Source organism: Tachysurus vachellii, chromosome 19, assembly GCF_030014155.1.
Source record: "Tachysurus vachellii isolate PV-2020 chromosome 19, HZAU_Pvac_v1, whole genome shotgun sequence".
Taxonomy (NCBI): domain Eukaryota; kingdom Metazoa; phylum Chordata; class Actinopteri; order Siluriformes; family Bagridae; genus Tachysurus; species Tachysurus vachellii.
Window position 1 is genome coordinate 385,001 of NC_083478.1, and position 27,801 is coordinate 412,801.

Below are 27,801 nucleotides of genomic sequence, written 5' to 3' on the forward strand. Positions count from 1 at the left end.
ACTCAGTGTTTATAATGATTTATAATCTCACTCTTATTGTTTATAATAATTTATAACCCCACTCTGTGTTTGTAATGATTTATAATCCCACTCTCAGTGTTTACCATAATTTATAATCCAACTTTCAGTGTTTATAATGATTTATAATCCCACTCTCAGTGTTTATAATGATTTATAATCCCACTCCCAGTGTTTATAATGATTTATAATCCCACTCTCAGTGTTTATAATGATTTATAATCCCACTCCCAGTGTTTATAATGATTTATAATCCCACTCTCAGTGTTTATAATGATTTATAATCCCACTCTCTGTGTTTATAATGATTTATAATCCCACTCTCAGTGTTTATAATGATTTATAATCCCACTCCCAGTGTTTATAATGATTTATAATCCCACTCTCAGTGTTTATAATGATTTATAATCCCACTCTCAGTGTTTATAATGATTTATAATCCCACACTCAGTGTTTATAATGATTTATAATCCCACTCTCAGTGTTTATAATGATTTATAATCTCACTCTTATTGTTTGTAATAATTTATAACCCCACTCTGTGTTTGTAATGATTTATAATCCCACTCTCAGTGTTTACCATAATTTATAATCCCACTTTCAGTGTTTATAATGATTTATAATCCCACTATGTGTTTATAATGATGTATAATCCCACTCTCAGTGTTTATAATGATTTATAATCCCACTCTCAGTGTTTGTTTATAATGATTTATAATCCCACTCTCAGTGTTTATAATGATTTATAATCCCACTCTCAGTGTTTATAATGATTTATAATCCCACTCCCAGTGTTTATAATGATTTATAATCCCACTCTCAGTGTTTATAATGATTTATAATCCCACTCTCAGTGTTTATAATGATTTATAATCTCACTCTTATTGTTTATAATAATTTATAACCCCACTCTGTGTTTGTAATGATTTATAATCCCACTCTCAGTGTTTACCATAATTTATAATCCAACTTTCAGTGTTTATAATGATTTATAATCCCACTCTCAGTGTTTATAATGATTTATAATCCCACTCCCAGTGTTTATAATGATTTATAATCCCACTCTCAGTGTTTATAATAATTTATAATCCCACTCCCAGTGTTTATAATGATTTATAATCCCACTCTCAGTGTTTATAATGATTTATAATCCCACTGTCAGTGTTTATAATGATTTATAATCCCACTCTCAGTGTTTATAATGATTTATAATCCCACTCTCAGTGTTTATAATGATTTATAATCCCACACTCAGTGTTTATAATGATTTATAATCTCACTCTTATTGTTTATAATAATTTATAACCCCACTCTGTGTTTGTAATGATTTATAATCCCACTCTCAGTGTTTACCATAATTTATAATCCCACTTTCAGTGTTTATAATGATTTATAATCCCACTATGTGTTTATAATGATGTATAATCCCACTCTCAGTGTTTATAATGATTTATAATCTCACTCTTATTGTTTGTAATAATTTATAACCCCACTCTGTGTTTGTAATGATTTATAATCCCACTCTCAGTGTTTACCATAATTTATAATCCCACTTTCAGTGTTTATAATGATTTATAATCCCACTATGTGTTTATAATGATGTATAATCCCACTCTCAGTGTTTATAATGATTTATAATCCCACTCTCAGTGTTTGTTTATAATGATTTATAATCCCACTCTCAGTGTTTATAATGATTTATAATCCCACTCTCAGTGTTTATAATGATTTATAATCCCACTCTCAGTGTTTATAATGATTTATAATCCCACTCTCAGTGTTTATAATGATTTATAATCCCACTCTCAGTGTTTATAATGATTTATAATCTCACTCTTATTGTTTATAATAATTTATAACCCCACTCTGTGTTTGTAATGATTTATAATCCCACTCTCAGTGTTTACCATAATTTATAATCCAACTTTCAGTGTTTATAATGATTTATAATCCCACTCTCAGTGTTTATAATGATTTATAATCCCACTCCCAGTGTTTATAATGATTTATAATCCCACTCTCAGTGTTTATAATGATTTATAATCCCACTGTCAGTGTTTATAATGATTTATAATCCCACTCTCAGTGTTTATAATGATTTATAATCCCACTCTCAGTGTTTATAATGATTTATAATCCCACTCTCAGTGTTTATAATGATTTATAATCCCACACTCAGTGTTTATAATGATTTATAATCCCACTCTCAGTGTTTATAATGATTTATAATCCCACTCTCAGTGTTTACCATAATTTATAATCCCACTTTCAGTGTTTATAATGATTTATAATCCCACTATGTGTTTATAATGATGTATAATCCCACTCTCAGTGTTTATAATGATTTATAATCCCACTATGTGTTTATAATGATGTATAATCCCACTCTCAGTGTTTATAATGATTTATAATCCCACTCCCAGTGTTTATAATGATGTATAATCCCACTCTCAGTGTTTGTAATGATTTATAATCCCACTCTCAGTGTTTACCATAATTTATAATCCCACTTTCAGTGCTTATAATGATTTATAATCCCACTATGTGTTTATAATGATGTATAATCCCACTCTCAGTGTTTATAATGATTTATAATCCCACTATGTGTTTATAATGATGTATAATCCCACTCTCAGTGTTTATAATGATTTATAATCCCACTCCCAGTGTTTATAATGATGTATAATCCCACTCTCAGTGTTTATAATGATTTATAATCCCACTCTCTGTGTTTATAATGATTTATAATCCCACTCTCAGTGTTTATAATGATTTATAATCCCACTCTCAGTGTTTATAATGATTTATAATCCCACTCTCAGTGTTTATAATGATTTATAATCCCACTCCCAGTGTTTATAATGATTTATAATCCCACTATGTGTTTATAATGATGTATAATCCCACTCTCGGTGTTTATAATGATTTATAATCTTTTTTTTATTTTTGTACAAAGGTTTTGTAATGAAACCTTCTCTCAGTGTTCACCGCTGGCTTGTTTTTGTAACTGCTCTATTAACATTAGAATATTTTCAAACTAACAGATAAGCGACCTGTAGTGATGAGGAGGGAAAACTGAGAGACAAGGAACCGTGTTAAAGGGATAGTGGACGAGACTCCGGTTCTCCAACATGGAAGCTTCCACAACGTTCATACTGTGTTTACCACATGCTAATATCCTTTCAGAAAATGTGAAATGTTTAGAAATGGAAAAAAAAAAAAAGAATAAAACTCATTTTGAATCTCATTAGGATGCAGAACACACCGTCATCATTACACAAGTTTGTTACAAGATTTTTTTTATTTATTTTTTCTGGTTTGATGCATATAAAAGTAGCAATTGTAAGAAAAAAACAGCCAAATAAGTAAATAGAGTTACATATAAACTAGCTATAATATTCTCGCTATTTATTCTGAGAGCTCTTACGATGCGAGGACGCTTTAACCACGTACAACACACAGACATCATCGCACACGTGACTCTGAAGCTTCCTCAAAACTCTGGCTAATATTTAGACTTTTCCTCAAACTGTTCTGCCAGTCAACTGACCTAAAAAAAAAAAAAAGATCAACTTTTTTCAAGAAAATAAAAAGAGAAAATAAAAGATAGGCATGCGAAATGGATATTAAATATAAAGATAATGTGAAGTTTTAAGTAAAAATCAAGAGAGAAAAGCTGGTCATTCATCACGCACTGCGTAACGATGGTCATTGTTTATTACATAAGAATTCAGAGTGTTTTTCTACAGAAGGAACCTCGGTGGAATTAATATTTCCTTTGGCATGTGGGAAACATCGCTCTAAAAGATTATCTTCCATTTTCTATTTCTTTTTTAAATAAGCCCTTTAGTGTTTTTGTTCTGGTGCTCAACAGTAAGCATGTGCCAATAATCTACTACACTACACAGAAACGTGAAAAAACTTCACTCGGCTTCTCGGTAAACGTTGTGTGTAAATGTTTCTCAAAAAATAAATTCACTCCTGATTTACAAACATATCAGTAACTTAGATGTTCTTCATATTGCTGTGTGTGTGTGTGTGTGTGTGTGTGTGTGTGTGTATGCTGATAAACACTCAGTCAGGAGTTAATTACTAAGCACTTTCACAGCATTAACATTTAACCACACCCACAAAACTCCATAAAAGGAAAAAACCCCCAGCGCTGAAAACGACAACATGGCAACTAAATGGTGAAAGAGCGCCTCCTAATACGATGTGTGTGAAATCTTCCAGTAACATCTCAGTGTTCCACATCTTTTTTATGGCATCATTACTTTGTTAATCTTCATTATGGCTTTGTTTTTAGATTTGCTTTGTTCTTTTTACTGAAAATGGGTTTAACTAAATGTTATTAAATTGGTGTGTAACTGTAAACAATAAAATCCTGAAGTGTGATCTGTGTAGAAACCCACAGGAACATTGACAGTTATCCGATTTGACAAACCATAAACCCTATACGACTTTAACGTAAATGGTTACCACGGAAACTGCGGATTTACCGCTATAGTCCTGCCGTCCTAACAGTTTCTTCAGGATAAGAACGTTTAATCTCGCTCGGGTTTATTCATGACGACTGATTACAGAGACTCGAGATTTCAGACTCACTGACTGTCGCAAAAAATGAGAATACAGAGTTAGGAGTCAGAACCAGGGAGAGGAACCCAACATGTCCAGATAATCAGTAAACATGATGAAGTTTCATTTGAACATGGCTGCAGTTTCTGTTTTACATATTTAAACATTACTGAGTGTAAATTTTGCAGCTTTAATGAAGTGGAAATAAAACAGGAAGTGTTTGTGTCAGGATTTACACCAGAGTACTGAAGCCCCGTCCTGCTGTAATGTGGGGTTCAGCTGCGTTTTACTGCCATTTGTAGTGTTAGATCTGACCGTTAGAAGCAGGACTGTGTCATTTTTTTGTGTAAACTGTCTGAAACATGGGGCTATTTTTAAATTTAACATTTACTGTGACAGAAAGAACATCACTGAAGCGTGAACGACGAGTCCAGACCAGAGCACCGACCCAAACATGTGACTGACTCAACATGGAGGGAAGAAGGAGGGGCAACTACCTAACTGTCAATCAATCAAGATTCTCATGTTGATCAGTTCATTACAGTTTTTACGGGTGAGTAAGAAGAGTGAGACTTTTGAGGGCTGAGTAAAATGTGTGAAATGTCTGGATGAAAATTCTCAAATAGTGTGTATTAAAATGTTATTGTAGTTGATTTTGTAAATCCAGAAATCAGTTTGCAGAACTGGACATGAAGAAAATATTACTTACTTCAACAACAGTTAAATATACTTTTTTAAAATACTGTAATCATATAATAATGTAATAAAACTAGATATCAGCACGTGGCTGTTCCAGAATCTGGTCACTGAGTAACCTGATCATTAGTGTAGAACACCAGAGCGGTGTGTTAAAGAACCGGGGCAGTAAAGCTGCTGTTCATCTCACTTAGTCCTGTAGAAAGGTGTTAGAAATCTGTAGAAGTGAAATAATTCTATAAACGCTGTGTAGACTGCATGTAAATGCCTTTCCAGAGGCTGTGCTTCAAAGCGAGATGCCGTTGTATCTAAAAGACATTTGTTAAAAAAATATATTGAGTACACTGTTCCAGCAGCAGGACTTTATATAACTGTTACTGATTAAAAAATAAAACTAAGAACCAACAGGATAAAGATAGAAGTCTGTGTAATAGATACCAGCTATTTGAAGTACATATTTAAGCAGACTAAAGATCGTGAATAAAATAGACGCAGGTCGTGTGTGTCGGATTAATGAGTGTGTGTTAGCCATGAAAAGGTAAACGTGTCCTCGGCCCAAAGCCCAGGATGTGCATATCTTAGTGTTGTGTTGAGAATCTGTGTGATTATGAATAAATGCAGAATTATGAAAAACTCTGATAACAGAACCGCAAGATGCTCCTGGATTGTAGGGTTTTGTCTTTTGTTTAAAATCTAAAAATCTGCACATTTGAGACGGTTATAAAATACAGCACAGGTATCAAAACAGAAGAAAGCTTCTTTGGCTGCCTTTCAAAACAAACCCCATGACTATTATTTGTTCACAACAATCTATTGTTCAAAAATCTTCCTGTTTCACCTTTCACACCAAGTCCTGTTTCTCTGCTTTTAATGTGGATTTTAAAGCCTCCTGTAGGTGCATCAGGATCACACTAGACAAGGCACTGCATAATGACACCACAGGACTGAGACCCTGTTATAAGGACACGAGTATAACATGAGGAATCCACCAGGTGGCGATACGTAATGATCTGAGCTTCATCACAGTAATAACTTTCACTCTAAATGTCTTAAAGGTATTTGTAAAGGTTAAAGCTCTGTATTCTGTAGGAAACAGTATAATGTTAGTACGTGTTTGTGTTTACACATTTAGCTCCACCCACATCCACAGCTCAGGAATAAGCCCCACCCCATTTTTAGTCTGATTTATAGTCCTGCAAATATTTGAATGTGTATGAAATGCTGAAAGTAGTGTGTGTTATCAGCCCCTGTCACTAGAGGAGCAGTGTGGAGTTACACTAAGAACACTGTACAGGAAACTCTACTGCTCTGTAATATTCAGCCTGGTGTGTTCTCCAGTGCTCTTTAGCCACATGACAACACAGTTGTGCGGTCACACTGGGGTCAGAGAGTCTTAGTGACAGGAGTACAATCTGCTATCGAGTCTATTCCACTGAGAAAGTGATTCGACTCTGTATCGACTCACTGCAGGAAGTGAATCAAACTGGCTTTTTATTCCAGAGTAACACTGATTGTAGTGCTGGAGAGAAACACAAGCCATTTATTTACACAATAATCAAATGGTCTCTTTAGTGCCTGATCTGTATTCTGTACTCAAAAATAAAGGCAGCTTAGAAATAAAAACTGTAGTGTTTTACCGCAGTATAGTTTTCCTGACTTGTTCTGTTTAATTGTACGCTCTGGTTCTGAGTCACATTTAAACAGCTTTTTCCTTTTTCATTTATAATAAAATAAAATATAATAAAATCTATTTGGACAGAAGTACAAATCAGACCTGTGTGGTATACAAGGTAAAAAGGTTTAAACATTACATACTGCTGCTTTTAATTTAGTGCCATCATTCCTACACAACCGTGTCTGTTTCTGTTTATAATCCAACATGGTCCTATGTGTGATCCTTATGGTCTAAGATCTGAAAGAGAAATTACTGATCCAATCTAAAGCCTAAGAATAAAAATTATTCTTCAGGCATGGAAGACAGTCTGCTCAGCCAAACACCTAATAATAATAATAATAATAATAATAATAATAATAATCATTTCTGAGCTCAGACTTGATGTGAAAGGAGTTTAACCAGGACAAACCAACCCAGAAGGTTCAGACAGGTTCTATGAACTTTATGAAGTGGACTCAGGACTCCCGGAGCCACTGCCCTTGGCTTTAATCTGTAACCAGGTGTCTCCCAGTGCCTGGGCGAAGTGATCATCCACTGACCCGGTGATGGACACAGAGTTAGACGCCACCTCCGGCTCTCTGTAGATGTTCCCCAGACTGCGGCGGAAGTGTTCCTCAATCACAGGATCACACACAGCGTTGGCTAATGAGAGGGAGCGAGACAGGGTCATGCGTGCGTGCGCACACACACACACACACACACACACGTCAATCAAACTGTCCTTTATGCCAAAAGGTTTAGAGCTTTTTATATTTTTAATTGTGCCTTCAGCAAATACTAAAAAACAAAAACGATATCCATTACTACATATAAAACTAACGATATACTACATATAAAACATACGTAAGTAATTTAAAAGAAACATCAGTCCTTACCGTTAGCTTTGCTCTTGGCGTTACTGACGGCGGAGGAGAAGCCATTTGGAGACATGTGACAGTTTGAGAGGCTGCATGAGCGGTTACTCGCTGGAGCACAGGTGATCACTGAGGGACGATTCTGAGCAACATTAAATACACGATCACAGTTATTTCACCTGTTAAGACTCTGGATTCTGATTCGTTCATTCTATGTAACAGCAGATCTGACAGTTACAGGTGTACATTAATGCACATGTAATGCGTATTTATTCTATTACTCCTACACAGGGGCACAGCACTGATAACTGACCTGCTGTCGCTCTGTGGAGCTGAGTGATGAAGGGAAAGAGGACCTGGCCGCGTCCGTGCTGTTTTTGGTCAGAGCCAACGGCTGCTCCATGGCGTAGAAGTGGAACGGAGAATACAGATGACCAGCATGGAGCCCACTGATGGCAGAGGAAGCATGTTCAAACAAGTTGTGGCAGTGGGTCCAAGGTTCTGGCCTGGTGTCTCCATCCACCGGATTTCCCCTTAGAACCAAAACGACAGGAAATGGCTTCAAGTACAGCACAAACTGTGAACTAAACGTTTTTTCTTTGTATATTCAGAAAACAAACAGACACTTTTGGACACAATTGTGAAGCAGCTCAGGCACTGTGAACATCATGACATTAGTAAAGCAGCGACACTTTTTAGAACCCTTTAACAAGCTTATTTAAGAGAGAGCTTTAGTGACGATTCTTCCCTCATTATGGCTCTCCAGCTCACAACACATCTCAAGTCAAGAAGCTTTAATTGTTATTTCAACCCAATAAATCTGATGAAGTACACAGTGAAATGAAACCAAGTGCACTATGGAGGTACATAAAATACAGAGCTACATAAAACAACGCAGAACAAAGTGCACTACATAAACATACATAAAGTTCTACATAAAGTGCTTGTGTGTGAACAGAGAGAGCTGGTCCATGTGACTCAGCACCACTGTGTAACACTCACCGATCTGCCACACACTTCTCTCTTCTTCATGATATTTACAGTCTTAAAAGTACTGTAACTTTATCAGCTTCAGACGTAACTTCAGAATATTTCCCTTCCTCATATAGAACATTTTGATATATAAATTATACGCTCATGACGATTCAGGTGAATTCGGTACAAATGAATTCTGTGACGTGATCCGATAACTTTCTGGTGAAAACAGCCGACATCTCTGTGATGAAGTGCTTTGTTATAAACCACAACATTACACTTACAGGTGAGAGGAAAGCAAGCAGCTCATCTTGGCCATTTGTTCATTTTCATACTCCTGTCCGCTCCCCACTTCTACATCATCAAACTTTCTTTTAATCGGACTGATCGGTGTCCCTGTCCTGCTGTCTCCTGTAGAAGAGGACAGTGTGTGCATCCTGGAGTCCCCAGAATCATCTAAAATACACAAACATTCACTGTGTCCTTATTCAACTGAGAGGTGACACTAAACACTGATAAACACTGCATGATAAATAAATGGAATCCCTGTCTCTAATACTTTAATAGATAATAATAATAATAATAATAATAATAATAATAATAATAACATAACAATAATAATAATAATAATAATAATATAAGAAACAAAGTGTGGAAGCAAGAAGAAGCCCTGCACGAGCTAAACTCTATAAAAACAGAAGAAACTGTGACTCGGTGGCAATTTAATATTATTATTTCTTATGAATTATTTGATCAGCACTTTTAGCAGTTTTACACACATATAAACGTATTCTATAGCTCGCTCGCTAACCCTCGCTAACTGTTTATTGTTTAGCTCCCAGCTAATAAACAGTTAACAACTCAAACACTCACCATCATAAGAATCGTAGTGAAGTCTTCCGATGTTATTGTTCATTTTATCCATAAATTGGTGGCTCAAAAGGTCCATTCTCGTAAGAAGCATTTAGCTTAAAAGCTAGCCAAGCTAGCTAGCTAGCCCGGTTGTAGCTAGCTAGCTTAGCCTTTTACTAGCAGAAAAAGTGATCAAACTCAATCAACTTTGACTAGTTTCCTTTTGCTAAAGCCAGAAAACTGATTCAGGTGATACTTATAAAACTGACTAAGCAGATTTCAGTAGATCTTAGACGCAAATGTAGTCACTAAATGATATAAGCTGCACAGATTTAAACGTTATAATTGCGGCAACGAAGCCACAGAGTCCAGCTGCTAGCAAGCACACAGGCTGCTTTACCTCACAAGCTAACGTGCTAAACCGTTAGCCGTCCAAAGTGGAGTTGTGTCTAATGTTAGCTGGTTAAAGCAAAACGTCACACGATACAATAATATTTAAGTTAATTCGACGACAAACAGATTTATATTTGGAAAGTAAAAAAGCAAGATACATTTATACAGTTATATTCCGATTACTTTACATTATTAAGCGTTATTAATCAAAAACAAACGGCTAGCCAGCTAGCATGAGATCTTAGCATATTAGCCCAGTATGTATTGTGGGTTTGGCCTTTAGCTGTGACGCTCACAACACGAACAATGGCAACAAACAGCTTAGTTAATAAAACATCATACATTCAACACTCATTTAATATGAATATCATGTAAATCAGAGTTTTTAAGTTTATGTACATTTATACATTTGGTGTACAATATATATTATAGTCAGTACATTTATACATTCATCCAGAAGTTATATTAATCATTTTTGACGCCTTTATAATCAAAACATAGGATTTAATTCAATTAAAATCTATCCTCAGTTCGGTTTAAGTTCAATTCTATAATATACAGAACTGACCCATGACCATGTCTGATTACGACACATGGGATATAAAGATATGATACAGTTTTTGTGGTTCAAAATAAAATCGTTTGCACTACACACCACAAGAAGTTTAGAAACGCATCCTGTTTATTAATTAAATTTAGTAATAATAATTAAATACTAATTAAATAACAAAAAGACATCAGTCTGTAATCTGGCATCACATTTTATTCTCTTTTCTGTCCCTTTGACCCAGAGATCGTATCGTTTCTCTGTTGACTCCGTTTTATTCGGCACACTTGCACTGGAACCCCCCTGGTTTGTGTTATTTATTTATCTTGTTTTCCCTTTTCTGCAGCGGATAGAAAGCCATGATGGTCGTGAGGCTGAGGAATGGGGGAAGGGGAGGGAGGAATGGACAGAGGGAGGGAGCAGAGCATCTCGTCTCCTGCAGCCTTTAGAAGCGTCTGATTGGTGGATGAGGATGAGCGACGTCAGCAGCGCAGGCATCGAGAGCCGAGAGGAAGCACAGAGACGCAGAAGGAGGAAACCCGCTCCATTCTGATGAGTGATAATCTCTCGAAAAGCTCACATACCTCCTACAGTCCTTATCTGAGCATCGCTGTTTCCTTCTTTCTGCATCAGGACTTTTAGATTCAATCCTCATCCACAGCCATGAACTACCTGCGCCGACGTCTCTCTGACAGCACCTTCATCTCCAACCTGCCTAACGGTTACCTATCAGACCTGCAGAAAGCTGATCCTTCCCAGCCTTCTCCACCCGGGATGGCGTCTGAATCGGCTCCTCAGGTTTGTCCGACCCAGAACCCGAGCCCGAACCCAGAGACGAAACCCCAACCTGCTGCCCAGCCCTCAGGTGCAGGATTTTTCAGCTCCATCACCAACGTAGTGAAGCAAACAGCAGCCTCGGCAGGGTTCGTCGAGCAGACCCCCGTCCCCGTTAGCAAGAAGTTCAAAATCCTGCTGGTCATCGACGTGCCGCAGCAGGAATGGTAGGTGTGGTGAAGCTTTTTGAGCTTCTAAATCCAGAAACGGCTGTGCATGTAATTGTGAGTGGGATTATTAGGATGAAACTGATGAAATGTGATGTTAATATGTTGTTATGAGGTCATGCGTGACTGAGGTAGTGCATGCTTTGGGTTTTCCTGACACGCACGATGCAACGAGCACGAATCCTCCCTCTCCTCCATCACTCGTGGTGCCATCTTCAGTCAGCTCTAATGTTTATTCCATAACGTCTGGTCTAATTTCATGATTACGTGTAATTTCATAGTTGCAGTCATGTAAAATCAGGAATCTCTGTACATATAAATATATAATTCTAAAATAGTTATTATCATATTTTCTAAATGTGATGCTTATGCATCTAAATGCAGTTATTATACAGCAAACTATTCACAAGCACAAATACATTTACAGGTAAATAAAGCTACTAAATTCTCCTAAATACTAAAAGTTACTATTCAGGGTCAGTAATTTGAACTCATTCTTAAAGATTTTAAAGAAAATTGCATCATATTTGTTTCAGCTCTTTTCACTCCTTCTTCATCTTTGTCCCATGTGTAAGCATTATTTCATGTTGCTGCTGTGATTAATCTCTTATCATGTTTAGAACAATTCCTTATTTGTTTTCTGCATTCGACAGCAACAAGTCCATGAAGCAGAAAAAACTCAGACATAATCAGACTATTTAATTCATTTGTGTTTATCTTTATTAGAGTCCTAATGTATTTAGCAACGCTGTCGTCTTCTTGGACAGAAATCCGGAAAATTCTTTATTATCTCTACTCACTACTGTTTCATAACAAATCCCTTTGGAATAATAATGAAGGCCGTGGTGAAGCTCACTGCATGTCTCGTGTCCCAGCAGATGTGTGTCTGAAAAGGCAGGATTTAATAGAGTTTGTATTTCTTCATGGAATATAAGTGCACAGTCATGCTCTGTGTTAAAGCACTGACACTGGAGTCTCCTTTCATACATCTTTTTAATCCGTTGATGTGGAGCGTCTGCTGTACCACTCTGTCTGTGTGAGCTGTTGCTATAGAAACGATAACGTATTAAAGTGAGTGCATTAACATAAATCTGTCCAGAACTCAGCTGTGTTGGTGTCTAATAGAATTTAATGTCAGGTTATAAGATTATGTAATTACACACACTAAGGTTATTGAGTGAAGCTTCAGGATCTTCCTCCTCAATTCTCCTCAAGCTTGTAATATGCTTCACAATTCCCAGAAGATGTAATGATGTACTGTAGGGAAAACTGCGTTTTACACACATCAATAAATGTGTCACTGCAAAGCGTTCCCCTGAATACACCCTTGTGTGTGTGTGTGTGTGTGTGTGTGTGTGTGTGCGTGCGTGTGAGTGCGTGTGTTTGTGTGCATGTCTGTGTGTGTGTATGTATGTGTGTGTTTGTGTGCGTGTTTGTGTGCATGTCTCTCTGTGTGTGTGTGTGTGTGTGTGTGTGTGTGTGTGTGTGTGTGTGTGTGTGTGTGTGTGTGTGTGTGTGTGTGTGTGTGTGTGTGTGTGTGTGTGTGTGTGTGTGTGTGTGTGTGTGCATGTTTTAGCCTAGTGGTTAAAGTGTTGGGCTAACAAACAGAAGGTTGTGGGTTCGATCCCAGGTCCACCAAACTGCCTGAGCAAGGCTCTTAACCCTCAATTGCTCAGTTGTATTAAAAAAATGCGCTAATGATAAAGTGGCTCTGGATTAGGGCATCTGCTAAATGCTGGAAATGTAAATGTGTTTAACATGTTAAAATGTTTAACACTGTCAGCTGAAGGAAGTGCAGCATTCGTGATGTGTTCAGTTCAGAGAAACCTTTCCTTCTAAACAGGAAAAGAAAACGATCTAATGTAAAAATATACAATATATAACTCCAGAAAAAAATTAATTGTAAGGGGATATACAGCATCTAAAGATAGGGGTTTGTGTGTGTGAGTGATCTAGTAAATAAGTCATTTATTTATTTATTTTTGTTATTATTTAATATTACAATTTTAGCTTTATTTTATGGATTTAATTTCCAGGTATATTTTGTAGTAATTATATTTTAATTCTTTTAATTTCTTCTTCTTCTTCTTGATGGCTACATTTTAATTTAAATTTTTATTTAAATTCATGTTTTAAATGACAGGATTTTTTGCATTATTATTATTATTATTATTATTATTATTATTATTATTATTATTATTAATAAATATATTATAACTATTTCTACAAAGAATGAGCTGTAGTTCCTTGTTAAGGATGCTGTACACTGAGGGCTTTAGGAGGTCATGTCCATGGTGTGACCTCTCATCAGCATCCTCCAGCAAAAAGTCTGGACTGGAACAGTGTGTATGTGTGTGTGGGCGTGTGTGCATTTGTGTGTGCATGTGTGTGTATGTGCGTGTGTGTGTTCGTGTGTGTGCATGTGCGTGTGCATGCGTGTGTGTGCATGTGCGCATGTATGTGTGTGTGTGTGGGCGTGTGTGTGTGCGTGCGTGTGTGCATGTGTGCATGTATGTGTGTGTGTGGGCGTTTTGTGTGTGCGTGCATGTGTGCATGTGCGCGTGTATGTGTGTGGGTGTGTGTGAGTGTGCTGAGGGGAATAGTGTTTATAGATGACAGAACACAACACACAACAGTAAGTCACTCGATTGATGAACAAATCAATACAAATATTTTTGTTGGTAAGAGGAATAAAACACTAGGCAATAATCACTAAAAAAATCATCAGCTTTTGGATTCTTTAAAACACAAATCTTTGCTTTGCTTCGTGTCAGCTTTATAATTTTATAACCTATTAAATCTGAAATATCTTGCAGTATGTTGTTGTTCATGGTCACATCTATTGTTTATCAGCACCAAAACCTGCAGAACAGTGAAATGAAGACGAATCCCAGTGTGAATCCCCGACTAGCCGTTTGTTTACACCATATGGAGTGTGATTTTGTATAAAGCTGACAAAGAGAAGGCTTCAGTCCACTGCAGTGGTCCTGTTTATTAGAGCTCACTGCAAAACAGAGCAGAACAATGAGAGAGCATCAAGTTAATCATCTCCAAGCTCCTGAGCTACTGAACCACCAGCCAATGACACCATCGCTGTCATGAGCTCACATCAGGAAGTACACTGTCCAGATGTGTAGACCTCAGGGGATCAACAGCAGTGGAATTATTATTATTATTATTATTATTATTATTATTATTATTATTATTATTATTATTATTATTACAAACCATCCGATTTATCTCAGGCTTCATATTTCACTACAGTGTCGCGTGAAAGGAATAAAAGTTTTTCTTCTCAGTGATTCAGCTGAGATTCATCAGACCTCATCTATATTCTAAAAAGTGACACTGATGTGAAGGGAAACATTTTTAAACACAAAGTTCTCACAAAGTATCTCAGGCTAATAATTCATTCATTCATTCATTCATCTTCTACCGCTTATCCGAACTACCTCGGGTCACGGGGAGCCTGTGCCTATCTCAGGCGTCATCGGGCATCAAGGCAGGATACACCCTGGACGGAGTGCCAACCCATCACAGGGCACACACACACACACTCTCATTCACTCACACAATCACACACTACGGACAATTTTCCAGAGATGCCAATCAACCTACCATGCATGTCTTTGGACCAGGGGAGGAAACCGGAGTACCCGGTGGAAACCCCCGAGGCACGGGGAGAACATGCAAACTCCACACACACAAGGTGGAGGCGGGAATCGAACCCCCAACACTGGAGGTGTGAGGCGAACGTGCTAACCACTAAGCCACCGTGACCCCCCTAATATTATTTAATCTTAATTATTTAAATAAAATCTGACTCTTCACCTAAACCCAGGCTGGAGGGATGTTGTACACCAATGTGGACTAGTTTTGGATGGATACAGCAGGTAGAAACCCAGATCTACTGAGTAAAAATATTTCACTTTGTTTTACAGTAAATAATGTGAAATGTAATCAGCTGAAGTCTCGGTGTAGGTGCAGACTGTGTATCTATGATGTAAAGAAATCTTTTTTATGTATATTCATTTCAGTTCAATTCAATTCTAGTTTATTTCTATAGCGCTTTTTACAATAGACATTGTCTCAAAGCAGCTTTACAGAACATAAACATAGAACAAAAGGTTATTATAAGAATAATATGAAGATTAATATAATACAAAATTCCAGATTAATATTAGATAGATTTAAATGTGTATGTATTTATCCCCAATGAGCACGTCTGAGGTGACTCAGGTGGTATATCACAACAGAAATGCGTACTGTAGACACTGTGCTGAAGACCGTTCTCCCTTTTTCAGCATCTGAAGCTAGCGTCAGGGTTTTGCTCAAGTTTAAGGATCAATAAACATGCATCTATGCATCTATCAGACAGTGATGGATTATAATCCAGACAGTTGATAAAAGAAGCAACATCTTTTTCACTTCCAGCTAATGTTCAGTCACGTCTCTGTAACAAGGTGCAAATTAAACCTGAAATGAATGAATTATTAAGTAATATGTGAATAATCCTAAATTATTCAATAATATGTAAGCTTTCATATCGCAGGCAATCTCAGAGCTCAGTTTCCTAATCTAGCAGCTGTGTGGAGAACCTTCTGAGATCTCACCTAACCACTAATCAGTGCATCTACAAGATCTAGAATTACAGGGTGTGTGGAAGAACAGCTGAACTCACCAACCGCTTCTGTAACAAGTGATTAGAGAAAGAAAAGCAGCGGAGAACCTCTACAGTAACACATTACTCAAACAAAGCATCCAATTAAAGGGGTGAAAATATCTAGACATGGCAGTGAGGCTACAAGCAGAGATAAAAGTGTAGGTTTATTCAGCAGAGTTTGTCGGTGCTTGGCAGAACCTCGGGTTTCTCATTTTCATGCTCGATACAAAGCTTCCCTGTTGCTTTCCTGTTTCTAATAAACTGTCCATGTGGCTCACACACCACCTCTGTTTATACACTCGCAGTACACTCCCGTTTCAGGAGAACCCTATAACAATGTTTCTCTTGCAGAACAATTTTAACTAAGCTGGGATAAGTACCTTTAGTAATATAGTACCTTTAATTATCTAATGAACACGTAAAGAAGCCTTGTAGAATCCAGAATCTCAGTGTGACAGATAGCTAACATGAGCTAATCTCAGTGTGACAGATAGCTAACATGAGCTAATCTCAGTGTGACAGATAGCTAACATGAGCTAATCTCAGTGTGACAGATAGCTAACATGAGCTAATCTCAGTGTGACAGATAGCTAACATGAGCTAATCTCAGTGTGACAGATAGCTAACATGAGCTAATCTCAGTGTGACAGATAGCTAACATGAGCTAATCTCAGTGTGACAGATAGCTAACATGAGCTAATCTCAGTGTGACAGATAGCTAAAATGAGCTAATCTCAGTGTGACAGATAGCTAACATGAGCTAATCTCAGTGTGACAGATAGCTAACATGAGCTAATCTCAGTGTGACAGATAGCTAAAATGAGCTAATCTCAGTGTGACAGATAGCTAACATGAGCTAATCTCAGTGTGACAGATAGCTAACATGAGCTAATCTCAGTGTGACAGATAGCTAACATGAGCTAATCTCAGTGTGACAGATAGCTAACATGAGCTAATCTCAGTGTGACAGATAGCTAACATGAGCTAAACTCAGTGTGACAGATAGCTAACATGAGCTAATCTCAGTGTGACAGATAGCTAACATGAGCTAATCTCAGTGTGACAGATAGCTAAAATGAGCTAATCTCAGTGTGACAGATAGCTAACATGAGCTAATCTCAGTGTGACAGATAGCTAAAATGAGCTAATCTCAGTGTGACAGATAGCTAACATGAGCTAATCTCAGTGTGACAGATAGCTAAAATGAGCTAATCTCAGTGTGACAGATGGCCGATGTTGAAATATTACATTGACCTCAGATTATTCACATCATTAACGCTTCACATCAACAAATCAAACTCATTGATATGGTGATTATTTATCTAACATTTATGTCAGTGTTAATTCTGAGTCACACTTCACACAGTGCTGTTTGTGTAGTCATGATGTTTTCTTTCATATTACTTTACACCATGTATACATGAGTGTTTTATCTGCAGTCCTTCTTCAGTACTTTACATTAACATGCCGTGGTGGTGGTGATGTTCTTCACAGGGCCAAAGTGTTCAGAGGAAAAAGGCTGCAGGGAGATTATGAGGTCCGGGTGGAGCAGGTGAGTCTGGAATAAAGTGGTGTTTGTCTTTTATTACTTAGGATTTATGATTAATGTCCTGTATGAATGAATGTCTATATTCCAGGCTGAGTTTCATGACATCAGTGTGGTGTCTCACACTAACGGGACGTGCAACGTGGCCATGCAAGTGCTCAGGAACGGGACCAAGGTGGTGCGGTGAGGCTCCAGACACACTGATATTTCTCCAATAGAACTCATTTATAAATGAAATGAAGTTCAATTTTCACTGAAAATGAAAAAAAACTACAGTGTTCAGTTCTCATGGATTTGATCACTGACATGAAGGTTAGGTCCTTTACAAAGCACAATTTTTCACTAATAAAATAAAGCTGGAGTTTCAGGTTCAGTTTTGATGAGTTTGTCAAGTCTGTGTGTGATTTTTTTGGCTTTGGTTGGACTGAAAATCTTGCTATAGCATAGTGAAAAAACTGTAACACACAAATTCCTTGCTCTTTAACATCTGCCAGGGGATTGAAGAATAAAAATCACGGCATTCATGTATACAACACACTCCCACAAGATATGAGGCTCCTCAGATGACTGTAAACGTGGACTAACTAGTGCTAAAACCTGTAGTCCCATGGAGTGTGTGTCTGATATGTATCTGACATATCAATGACATATCAATAAACACAACATATAATAGTAAAGGAGTAAATAGTAACATTTATGAGTTAAATAAATGCTTTGCTGTTTAAATCATGTAAATAATTAAGCTTCAGGGGGTTGTTCAGCTTCAGCAGCTAATGTGGAATGTTCCAATTTAAAATAATGTATAAATATATCTGAAAATAATGTTCAGTATCTTATTGTATTGGTGTGAGTTCAGTTTGAACACAACATGTGTGTGTGTGTGTGTGTGTGTATTATCTGAGAGGCCACGCCCACTTCACTGATACAGAGAGAGACCACACCCACTTCACTAATACAGAGACAGAGAGGCCACACCCACTTCACTAATACAGGGACGGAGAGGCCACACCCACTTCACTAATACAGGGACGGAGAGGCCACATCCACTTCACTGATACAGAGAGAGACCGCACCCACTTCACTAATACAGAGACAGAGAGGCCACGCCCACTTCACTGATACAGAGATGGAGAGGCCACACCCACTTCAATGATACAGAGAGAGACCACACCCACTTTACTAATACAGAGGCAGGGAGAGACCACACCCACTTTGCTGATACAGAGACTGAGAAGGCCACACCCATTTCACTAATACAGGGACGGAGAGGCCACACCCACTTCGCTGATACAGAGACGGGGAGGCCACACCCACTTTGCTGATACAGAGACGGAGAGGCCACACCCACCTCAATAATACAGAGAGGCCACACCCACTTTACTAATACGGATACAGAGACCACACCCACTTCACTAATACAGAGAGAGAGAGACCACACCCACTTCATTGATACAGAGAGGCCACATCCACCTCACTGTGACTGACAGGCAGCAAAATTTCTGTGTTTTGTCCTTAAAGTCTATGTTTCTTCTCAGGTCCTTCAAGCCTGACTTTGTCCTCATTCGCCAGCACGTGTTCAGCATGACAGAGAACGCAGATTTCCGGAACCTGCTGATTGGTCTGCAGTACGCAGGAGTCCCCAGTATTAACTCTCTCCAGTCCATCTACAACATGTGTGATAAACCGTGGGCAGTGAGTGTCTTTAAGTAATCATACAGATATCACCAACATTGTGAGGTTTCCTGTGAGGAGAAATGTGTGTGTGTGTGTGTGTGTGTATGATGTGGTCAAGGAGTCCACAGAGTCAGAGGTGAAACTGTAATTTGAAGTTCTCCACATCTTCAGGAGACTTGGGGAACATAATCAAGTTAAATCAAGAACATGTTTGTTTTTGCTCCTGGGGTTGTGTTTATTTGCAGAAATCACTAATATGATTTAAATCCTATATTGTTATTGTGGTTTTATATGCAGCTCTGCTCCATCACACAGGAGTAACCTCTTCATAGCTTCATGTTGTGAATGTGCTGTTTAACGTCTGATCGGTGTCCATCATCATACACCAGTGAGAGCCAATATAATCAGGAACTTTTACTTCATAATTATTTACACACAACTTCATTTAAATGGCTGATCGCTTGAATTCATTTTGATTGCTGATGCAGAGTTAAATGAGAATAATGTTCAGGTCCTTTAATGTGTGCTGTGTTATTGTGCTCTCTCTGCAGTTCGCTCAGCTGATCAGCACACACAGGAAACTGGGAGCTGAAAAATTTCCACTGATCGACCAAACTTACTACGCAAACTACAAAGAGATGGTGAGAGCGTTATTTATTTATTTATTTATTTATTTATTTATTTATTTATTTATTTATACGTTGCTTTTCTGGGGGTCACAGTGGCTTAGTGGTTAGCACGTTCGCCTCACACCTCCAGGGTTGGGGGTTCGATTCCCGCCTCCACCTTGTGTGTGTGGAGTTTGCATGTTCTCCCCGTGCCTCGGGGGTTTCCTCCGGGTACTCCGGTTTCCTCCCCCGGTCCAAAGACATGCATGGTAGGTTGATTGGCATCTCTGGAAAATTGTCCATAGTGTGTGATTGTGTGTGTGAATGAGAGTGTGTGTGTGTGTGCCCTGTGATGGGTTGGCACTCCGTCCAGGGTGTATCCTGCCTTGATGCCCGATGACGTCTGAGATAGGCACAGGCTCCCCGTGACCCGAGGTAGTTCGGATAAGCGGTAGAAGATGAATACGTTGCTTTTCTTCTAGACGTAAATGGAGTTTGTTAACTGAGCCTCAGCATGTGACACCAAAGTAAAATAAAAGGAAGCAGCGTGCAGTGTGCATCTGTCTGTTGTTATAAACATCATATTCACCTACTTTTATTATGATGTTCTTTAGGTAACCATGCCAACCTTCCCTGTGGTAGTGAAGATTGGACACGCCCACTCCGGTGTGGGGAAGGTACGTGTCACCTCCACATCCAAAACACCTCCAGAGAAGAAGCAGAACCTTTAAGGCTTCTTTGGTTGTTTCTCTACAGTGAAACATTATAAAGAACCATCAGATAACTACAAAGAACCTTTAATGGTTCCCCAGATGGAAGAACAAATCCGTTTTGTTATTTAGTTTTATGAATGTAAACCTATTAGAATGCTATAGATTTGTATTCAACACGTTATTAAGTATTCAGTAATATATTAGTATGATATTTTTCATAGTTTGAGTAAAAGAATGTAAATCATTTTGGGGGTAAAATAAATTGGATGCTGTAATTCTTGATTTAGATTAATTTATAATTTAGATGAACTGAGCGCATTTCCTAACCCCTTAATCAGTGAAACAATAAAACAAACAAATTAAATAAGTAACAAATAAACAAATACGTAAAATGTTTGTAAGTAATTCTGGTGTTTTTACAGATAATAGAGATAATATATACAGGTTGTTAACATAGATATAATCTGAATATTCTTCTGCTGTTCTGAAGGTGAAAGTGGACAATCACACAAAGTTCCAGGACATTGCGAGTGTGGTGGCTCTCACACAGACCTACAGCACGTCCGAGCCTTTCGTCGAGTCCAAGTACGACATCAGGATCCAGAAAATCGGAGGCGAATACAAAGCTTACATGTGAGAACAGCTGTAACAGTGAACATATCCACTTTAGTTCATTTTATTTTATTTAAGATAGAGATGAAGTCATTATGTTTTCTTTGTGTGGCTGTATTTTAGGAGAACCTCCATCTCAGGCAACTGGAAGTCCAACACAGGAACAGCCATGCTGGAGCAAGTGGCCATGACAGACAGGTAACACATCACATCCTGTTACTCTCGTAAACATGAACGTGTTCATCAGCCTCATGTGGAGTGAATTGTACTGTTTATAATCTCTACAAACTATATACGAATCCTCCTTTTTATAAACACCATTAATCAGTCTATGTTTTAATATTTTATGTTATTTATTTTTTATATGTTATAAAAATTATATTTCCATTTTTGTATTAACAGAAAGAAACTTAGTAGCAGGAATAAATGTTTTTATAAAGTTTTAGTCTCTATAAATGATTAACAAAGACCCTTACCTGGTGTGTGTGTGTGTGTGTGTGTGTGTGTGTGTGTGTTTAGGTATAAGATGTGGGTAGACACGTGCAGCGAGCTGTTCGGGGGTTTGGATATCTGTGCAGTTAAAGCCATTCATGGTAAAGATGGAAAAGATTACATCACTGAGGTTTGTTTATCACAGCACTAAGGTGTTCTTTATCACCTGTTTACGATCTGTTTATTATTTATTTATTAGATATTAAAGTCACCTGAGTTATACATAGTTACACAGACTTTGAGAGAGTGTAAAATTTGACTCTGCAGTACGTTTACATTTACAGCATGTGACTCTCTCTTATCCAGAGCAACATCCAAAAGTGCTTTTACGTCTCCATCATTGGATACATTAACTCTGGGTCACTATGTTACAGTCTCAAGATACCATGAGACTAAATCACTGTTCAAAGGTTTTTTTTAATTAAATACACACATACAACAAACAGGGAGAAAGTGCTAATCCAAGTATTTCATGAAGAAGTAGGTCTTCATCCATCCTTTGAAGATATCCAGTGGCTGTCTGGACTCCTAGGGGAAGTTCATTCCACCACCAGAAAAAAATCGTGTAGTAAACTTACCTCTTACCCTGAGAGATGGTGGGACCAGACGAGCAGTGCTGGTAGATCTGAGGGTGCCAGGGACTTTGAGGTAAGAGAAAGCTGGTCCATTTTTGACTTTGTAGACAAGCATCAATATTTTGAATCTGATGCGTGCAGCTACCGGAAACCAGTGGAGGAGCGCAGCAGTGTGGTGGTGTGGAGAACTTAGGCAGGTTAAAACAGGTCACACAGCTGTATTTTGCAGAGGACAAATTGTGTCTATATGTAGACCTGCCAGCAGTGTGTTGCAGTAATCCAGTCTAAAAATAACAAGAGACTGAACAAGTGCCTGAGCAGCCTGTGTAGTCAAAAATGGTCGAATCCTTCTGATGTTGTAGAGAAGAAAGCGACATGAGCGAGTCACATTACAAACATGTGAGGAAAAGGACAGTTGAGAGTCCATAATTACCCCAAGGTTGTGAGCTGTGACTGAAGGGGAGATCAGATCGTTATGCAGAGATATTGCAAGGTCATGACCTGGGGATGAATCTCCTGATGATCAGAAGTTCAGTTGTACTAGGATTGAGCTTCAACTGATGAGCCGTCATCCACGGTGATGTGTCTGCCAGACATGCTGAGATCTGAACAGAAGCTGTGGTATCTGAGGGTTGCTTAAATAAATTTTTCACATCTCTCAACCATAGCAGCAGAAAATATTCTACAACTCATCCAGTCTTACAATCCTACCACCTGCCCACTGAATCCAATTCCATCTACTATTCTACAGAGCATCTCACAAGACCTCATCCCCTTTATCACCACAATCATAGCATCAGGAGAGGGAGATATTTTTATTCTGAAAAAACCTACTCTGGATCCATCAGACATTACAGACCGGTATCACTTCTCTCTTTTCTTTCTAAAACATTTGGATGTGTTCTTTATAATCAACTGTCTGACCATCTCACTCACAACAACCTCCAACCTCCAGTTCAGGATCTTTAGATCTTCATACACAACTTTCTGATCTCCGCTTCAGCCACTGATCACAACCTTGGAGTAATCGTGGACAATCAGCCATCCTTGTAAGAGAACAGGTGTATCATCGTGATAAAATTCAGACCCAAATGTGAGGAAGCTCAAAACACTATATATTAAACCTAACACAACAATATAAAATATGGGAACACACTGGGGAAAAGAAAGAAAGATCCCAACAGTCTGGCTTTAAAGCAGCTCATTCCACAGAGACAGCCCTTTTGGATGTCTCTGAGAAACTACATGCTGCTGGATCAGCCAAACTGTCATCTGTCCTTATCCTCCTTGACCATTCAGCAGTGTTTGATACGGTCAACCACAAGACTCTCTTGTCCACCCTCAGGAGTCTTGGGATTTGCGGATCAGCTTGGGAATGGTTCACTTCCTACCTGGAAGGACGCTGATATCAGGTAACATGGAGGGGAGTGACATCTGCTCCATGCAGACTCTCCACTGGTGTCCCACAGGGCTCAGTACTTGGTCCTCTTCTTTTCTCCCTGTATACTCACTCATTTGATGAAGTTATTTCCTCACACGGGTTCTCTTACCACTGCTATGCTGATGATACACAACTTATCTTCTCATGGCACAGTAAAAAGTCCAGGCTAGATCCTGACAGTCCTTCTCCCATGTTGTTAATGTGACACGCTCATGTCAGTTTCATTTGGAGACTGGGCTACTGCAGCTCTCTTCCTCTGAACACAATTCGTCCTCTGCAAATGATCCAAAATTCAGTTGTGACTTGTTTACAACCTGCCTAAGTTCTCCACCCCACCCCACCCCACCCCACTGCTGCGCTCCTCCACCCCACCCCACCCCACCCCACTACTGCGCTCCTCCACTGGTTCCTGTAACTCAACATGTCAGATTTAAACACTGAGGTAAGGTGGAGCAGCTCTGTTTGTGACTTTGTAGACAAGCAGCAAAGCTCTTATCCCTCCTCACACTGCACTTCGCTCCATCTGATCTACAGCACTGCTCCACTGGTCCCACCATCTCTCAGGGTAAGAAGCAGGTACACATCAAGACTCTTCTCTGTTCTGTACCGAGGTGTTTGTGTGGTTCTCTTTTGGCTGTATTTCCTCTGAATAGAGATTTAGGTTGATGGTATTAAGTCTGTGTCCTAGTGAACCAGTGTTGATGTTTCACTGATAGAGACGTCACAGCACTTTGTACATCACTCTGGATAAAAGAATCTGTCACATGCTGTAAATATAAATATAAAATATAATAAAAGAATGTGTGTTGTGGATCAGGTGGTTGGCTCAGCGATGCCTCTGGTTGGAGATCATCAGGCTGAAGACCGGCAGCTCATAGCAGATTTGGTTCTAACCAGGATGAACCAGGCCATGTCCCAAAACCCGAAGAGACCCACCACCATCCAGCCTTCACAGGTACACACACACACACACACACACACACACACACACACACATATTTTAATGTTTACTCACTCACTCTCACTCATCTTCTACTGCTTATCCAAACTACCTCGGGTCACGGGGAGCCTGTGCCTATCTCAGGCGTCATCGGGCATCAAGGCAGGATACACCCTGGACGGAGTGCCAACCCATCACAGGGCACACACACATACACACTCTCATTAATGTTTATATAAATTTAATTACTTTAATCCAAGTGGTCTAACTTACTAACTAAAAATTCTTTTTCAGTCATAAACCTTTGTGTATTTGAGGCTGCATTCAGAGCTATTCACATAACCTCTGAATTAATTAGCAGCGATTTGATCTTCTCTATTTGTGTTCTTGTCAGAATGGAGCTCAGAAGGACACAGTGATGGACGGGAAGAAGACTCCATCTCAGAAAGCTCCACAAGGCTGTCTGCAGTACATACTTGACTGTAATGGAGTCGCAGTTGGACCCAAACCTGTTCAGGCCAACTGAGGGAGAGAGAGAGAGAGAGAGAAAGAGAGAGAGAGAGACAGAGAGAGACAGAGAGAGACAGAGAGAGAGACAGGGAGTAAACATGGCTTCTTGACACAGGGCCAAGATCTTGACACAGATCAGCAGATTGAAAGGTGATGAGGCCAGTGTTGTGTGTGTGTGTTTGTGTGTGTGTGTGTGTGTGTGTAAGGGTGGGGTGTGTATTAGAGAGCAAACCCAGACTGTGTTTTATCCCCTATGCAGTGTCAGTGTGTGGCTTTAGTTGTGCGCTTGTGCTGGTTGCTTGTTTGTGTGTAAAGCGGTTGTTAAATTCAGGGCTGTGTTTAATTAATGTGGTGTATTTATAACGAGCAGATCGTTAACTCAGAGCTCAGTGTTGCTTTTCCCTGCTTTAATTACCGTGGTTTTAATTTTTCCTCTCCTGGTTTAGTCTTGCTCGGTGTTCAGACTGTTCCTGACTCTGTGCGTTCAGTATACATGTGTGTATGAACATTGTTTGTTGCCTTTATTTTGCATGAGCACCAGAAGCTTTTTTGACCCTCACAGTTCATCTGAACTGAACACATTAGTCTCGTTGTGGAGGTGTAACTGATATCGTCACGTAAAAGCTTTTCACTTTAGTGGCTCCTTATTTTACATATAAACTAAAGCCAGGCTTTTTTTCAGTGTTGATTTGTTAAATGTGACCAATACTGAACTTTTCTATCATTTTGAAGTTTAAATATGTTTCTAAAATGACAGACGGTTATGATAAAAATCATGTATATGATGCCAGACTACTTACAGTAGGTAGAGCTATAGATGTTTATTATAGTGATGCACCAGAACATCATCATCATCATCATCATCATCATCATCATCAACACAATAATAACAATAATAATTTTGTTTACAAATTATAGAAGTAAATAACAATAAACAATTGAACGTTCAAAAATGATGATGATGATGATGATGATGATGATGATGATTAATGTGCTGTCACATAAATTCCAACAGTTCTATGTTTAATTAATTCTAGGTTTAGTTTTGTTTGGTCTGAAGTGACGTGTGTGTGGAACATTTACCTGTTTTCTAACACTGCCTTTAATTTCATTTCATTCTACTCCTTTATACACACAATATCTAGACTGAATTTTTCAGACTATATGATGTTTATATGAAGACATTTTTACCTGAAAGTTTTTGTTGAACTTTAAAAAAAAAATTAATATTTTGTTATTTTTGCTTTTTTTCTTTTTTTTTTTGGTGGAAAACACAATTTTGTGTCCGTTTTTTGTTCAGAAAAAAATCAGTGGACAGAATTTCAGTGCATCACTCACTTGTTGGACAGGTTTGCTGTGGGGTTTCATTTTCTATGGATAATATTAATAAATTAAAAGTAGACCTGACTGTAGACCAAAGCTGAAGACTTCCCCTGTGTCGTATGTGTTAAAGTCTGAAGGAATCATCGGTGTGATTTATACTGACAGCGGCTCGGTCAGGGCAGAGTTCAGGCCCATTAGAGTTTAAACGCTGGACTGTAGAGATGGGATTAAACTCTATGATGATTTCTATAGAACTCTACACAGACCGTTATGTCGTAAGCCATATGAGCGTGAGGTGACGGTGGACGTTGTGTATTTTCATCTCCTTGTGCGACTGTCACTGTGATGAGAGCTCGCAGGTGTTGAAGGTTTGTTTTACTGCCGTTCTTTATATTTCTGCCTTATTTCACCTAACAATAAGTGCAATATAGACACACACATTTCTATCTATATCTCCGTCTGTATCTGATCACGGCCAGATCACTGATTGTAGAGCTGAAGGTCTGTATTTTAGACTCATCTGTGTATCAGTGTTTTATATTTTACCTTCAATGGTTGTTTTTAATTCCAAAGTGAATGAGTTCCAGTGAAGCATGAGAGAGACAGAGAGAGTGTGAGAGAGGGAGAGAGAGAGAGGGAGGGAGAGAGAGGGAGGGAGAGAGAGAGGGAGGGAGAGAGAGGGAGGGAGAGAGAGAGAGAGGGAGGGAGAGAGAGGGAGGGAGAGAGAGAGGGGGAGAGAGTGTGAGAGAGGGAGAGAGAGAGGGGGAGAGAGAGAGGGGGGGGAGTGTGATAGAGGGAGAGAGAGAGAGAGAGAGAGAGTGTGAGAGAGGGAGAGAGAGGGGGAGAGAGAGAGAGACGGAGAGAGACAGAGAGAGAGAGAGAGAGTGTGAGAGAGGGGGAGAGAGGGGGAGAGAGAGAGAGACGGAGAGAGACAGAGAGAGGGGGAGAGAGACAGAGAGAGAGGGAGAGAGAGAGAGAGAGAGAGAGAGGGGACTGTAAAGTGCTGTAACAAGTGTGTGTGTGTGTTGATGTTAATGTTGACAATAACACTACTGTATAAATGTCTGTTAATGAACTTGGACATTTAGCTTCAGCAGAATATTAACATTCGTGTCTTT

The 27,801-nt window shown here is 38.7% G+C and overlaps 2 protein-coding genes across 2 annotated transcripts; one reads left to right on the forward strand and one right to left on the reverse strand.

The window, feature by feature from the left end:
* Positions 1–3,300: 3,300 nt before the first annotated feature.
* On the reverse strand, positions 3,301–10,307 carry vgll4a (vestigial-like family member 4a). Its single transcript, XM_060893858.1, has 5 exons — positions 9,667–10,307; positions 9,078–9,249; positions 8,132–8,351; positions 7,840–7,960; positions 3,301–7,606 (listed from the first exon to the last, which is right to left on the reverse strand). The coding sequence occupies exons 1-5, from the start codon at positions 9,755–9,757 to the stop codon at positions 7,407–7,409; spliced, it is 804 nt and encodes a 267-aa protein (XP_060749841.1). The 5' UTR covers positions 9,758–10,307; the 3' UTR covers positions 3,301–7,406.
* Positions 10,308–11,096: 789 nt separating this feature from the next.
* syn2a (synapsin IIa) lies at positions 11,097–27,309 on the forward strand. Its single transcript, XM_060893946.1, has 11 exons — positions 11,097–11,586; positions 17,744–17,801; positions 17,887–17,978; positions 19,331–19,487; positions 20,021–20,110; positions 20,692–20,754; positions 21,281–21,423; positions 21,526–21,600; positions 21,922–22,024; positions 24,728–24,865; positions 25,245–27,309. The coding sequence occupies exons 1-11, from the start codon at positions 11,249–11,251 to the stop codon at positions 25,374–25,376; spliced, it is 1,389 nt and encodes a 462-aa protein (XP_060749929.1). The 5' UTR covers positions 11,097–11,248; the 3' UTR covers positions 25,377–27,309.
* The last annotated feature ends 492 nt before the right edge of the window (positions 27,310–27,801 follow it).

Excerpts from the sequence above, each read along its gene's own strand:
- vgll4a (XM_060893858.1), bottom strand. The coding sequence starts at position 9,757 with ATGCTTCTTACGAGAATGGACCTTTTGAGCCACCAATTTATGGATAAA. Across the intron at positions 9,250-9,666 it reads TCACTACGATTCTTATGATG|ATGATTCTGGGGACTCCAGG; the intron begins GTGAGTGTTTGA and ends TGTGTATTTTAG. Across the intron at positions 8,352-9,077 it reads TGCTTGCTTTCCTCTCACCT|GGGAAATCCGGTGGATGGAG; the intron begins GTAAGTGTAATG and ends TTTGGTTCTAAG.
- syn2a (XM_060893946.1), top strand. The coding sequence starts at position 11,249 with ATGAACTACCTGCGCCGACGTCTCTCTGACAGCACCTTCATCTCCAAC. Across the intron at positions 11,587-17,743 it reads GACGTGCCGCAGCAGGAATG|GGCCAAAGTGTTCAGAGGAA; the intron begins GTAGGTGTGGTG and ends TGTTCTTCACAG. Across the intron at positions 17,802-17,886 it reads ATGAGGTCCGGGTGGAGCAG|GCTGAGTTTCATGACATCAG; the intron begins GTGAGTCTGGAA and ends TCTATATTCCAG.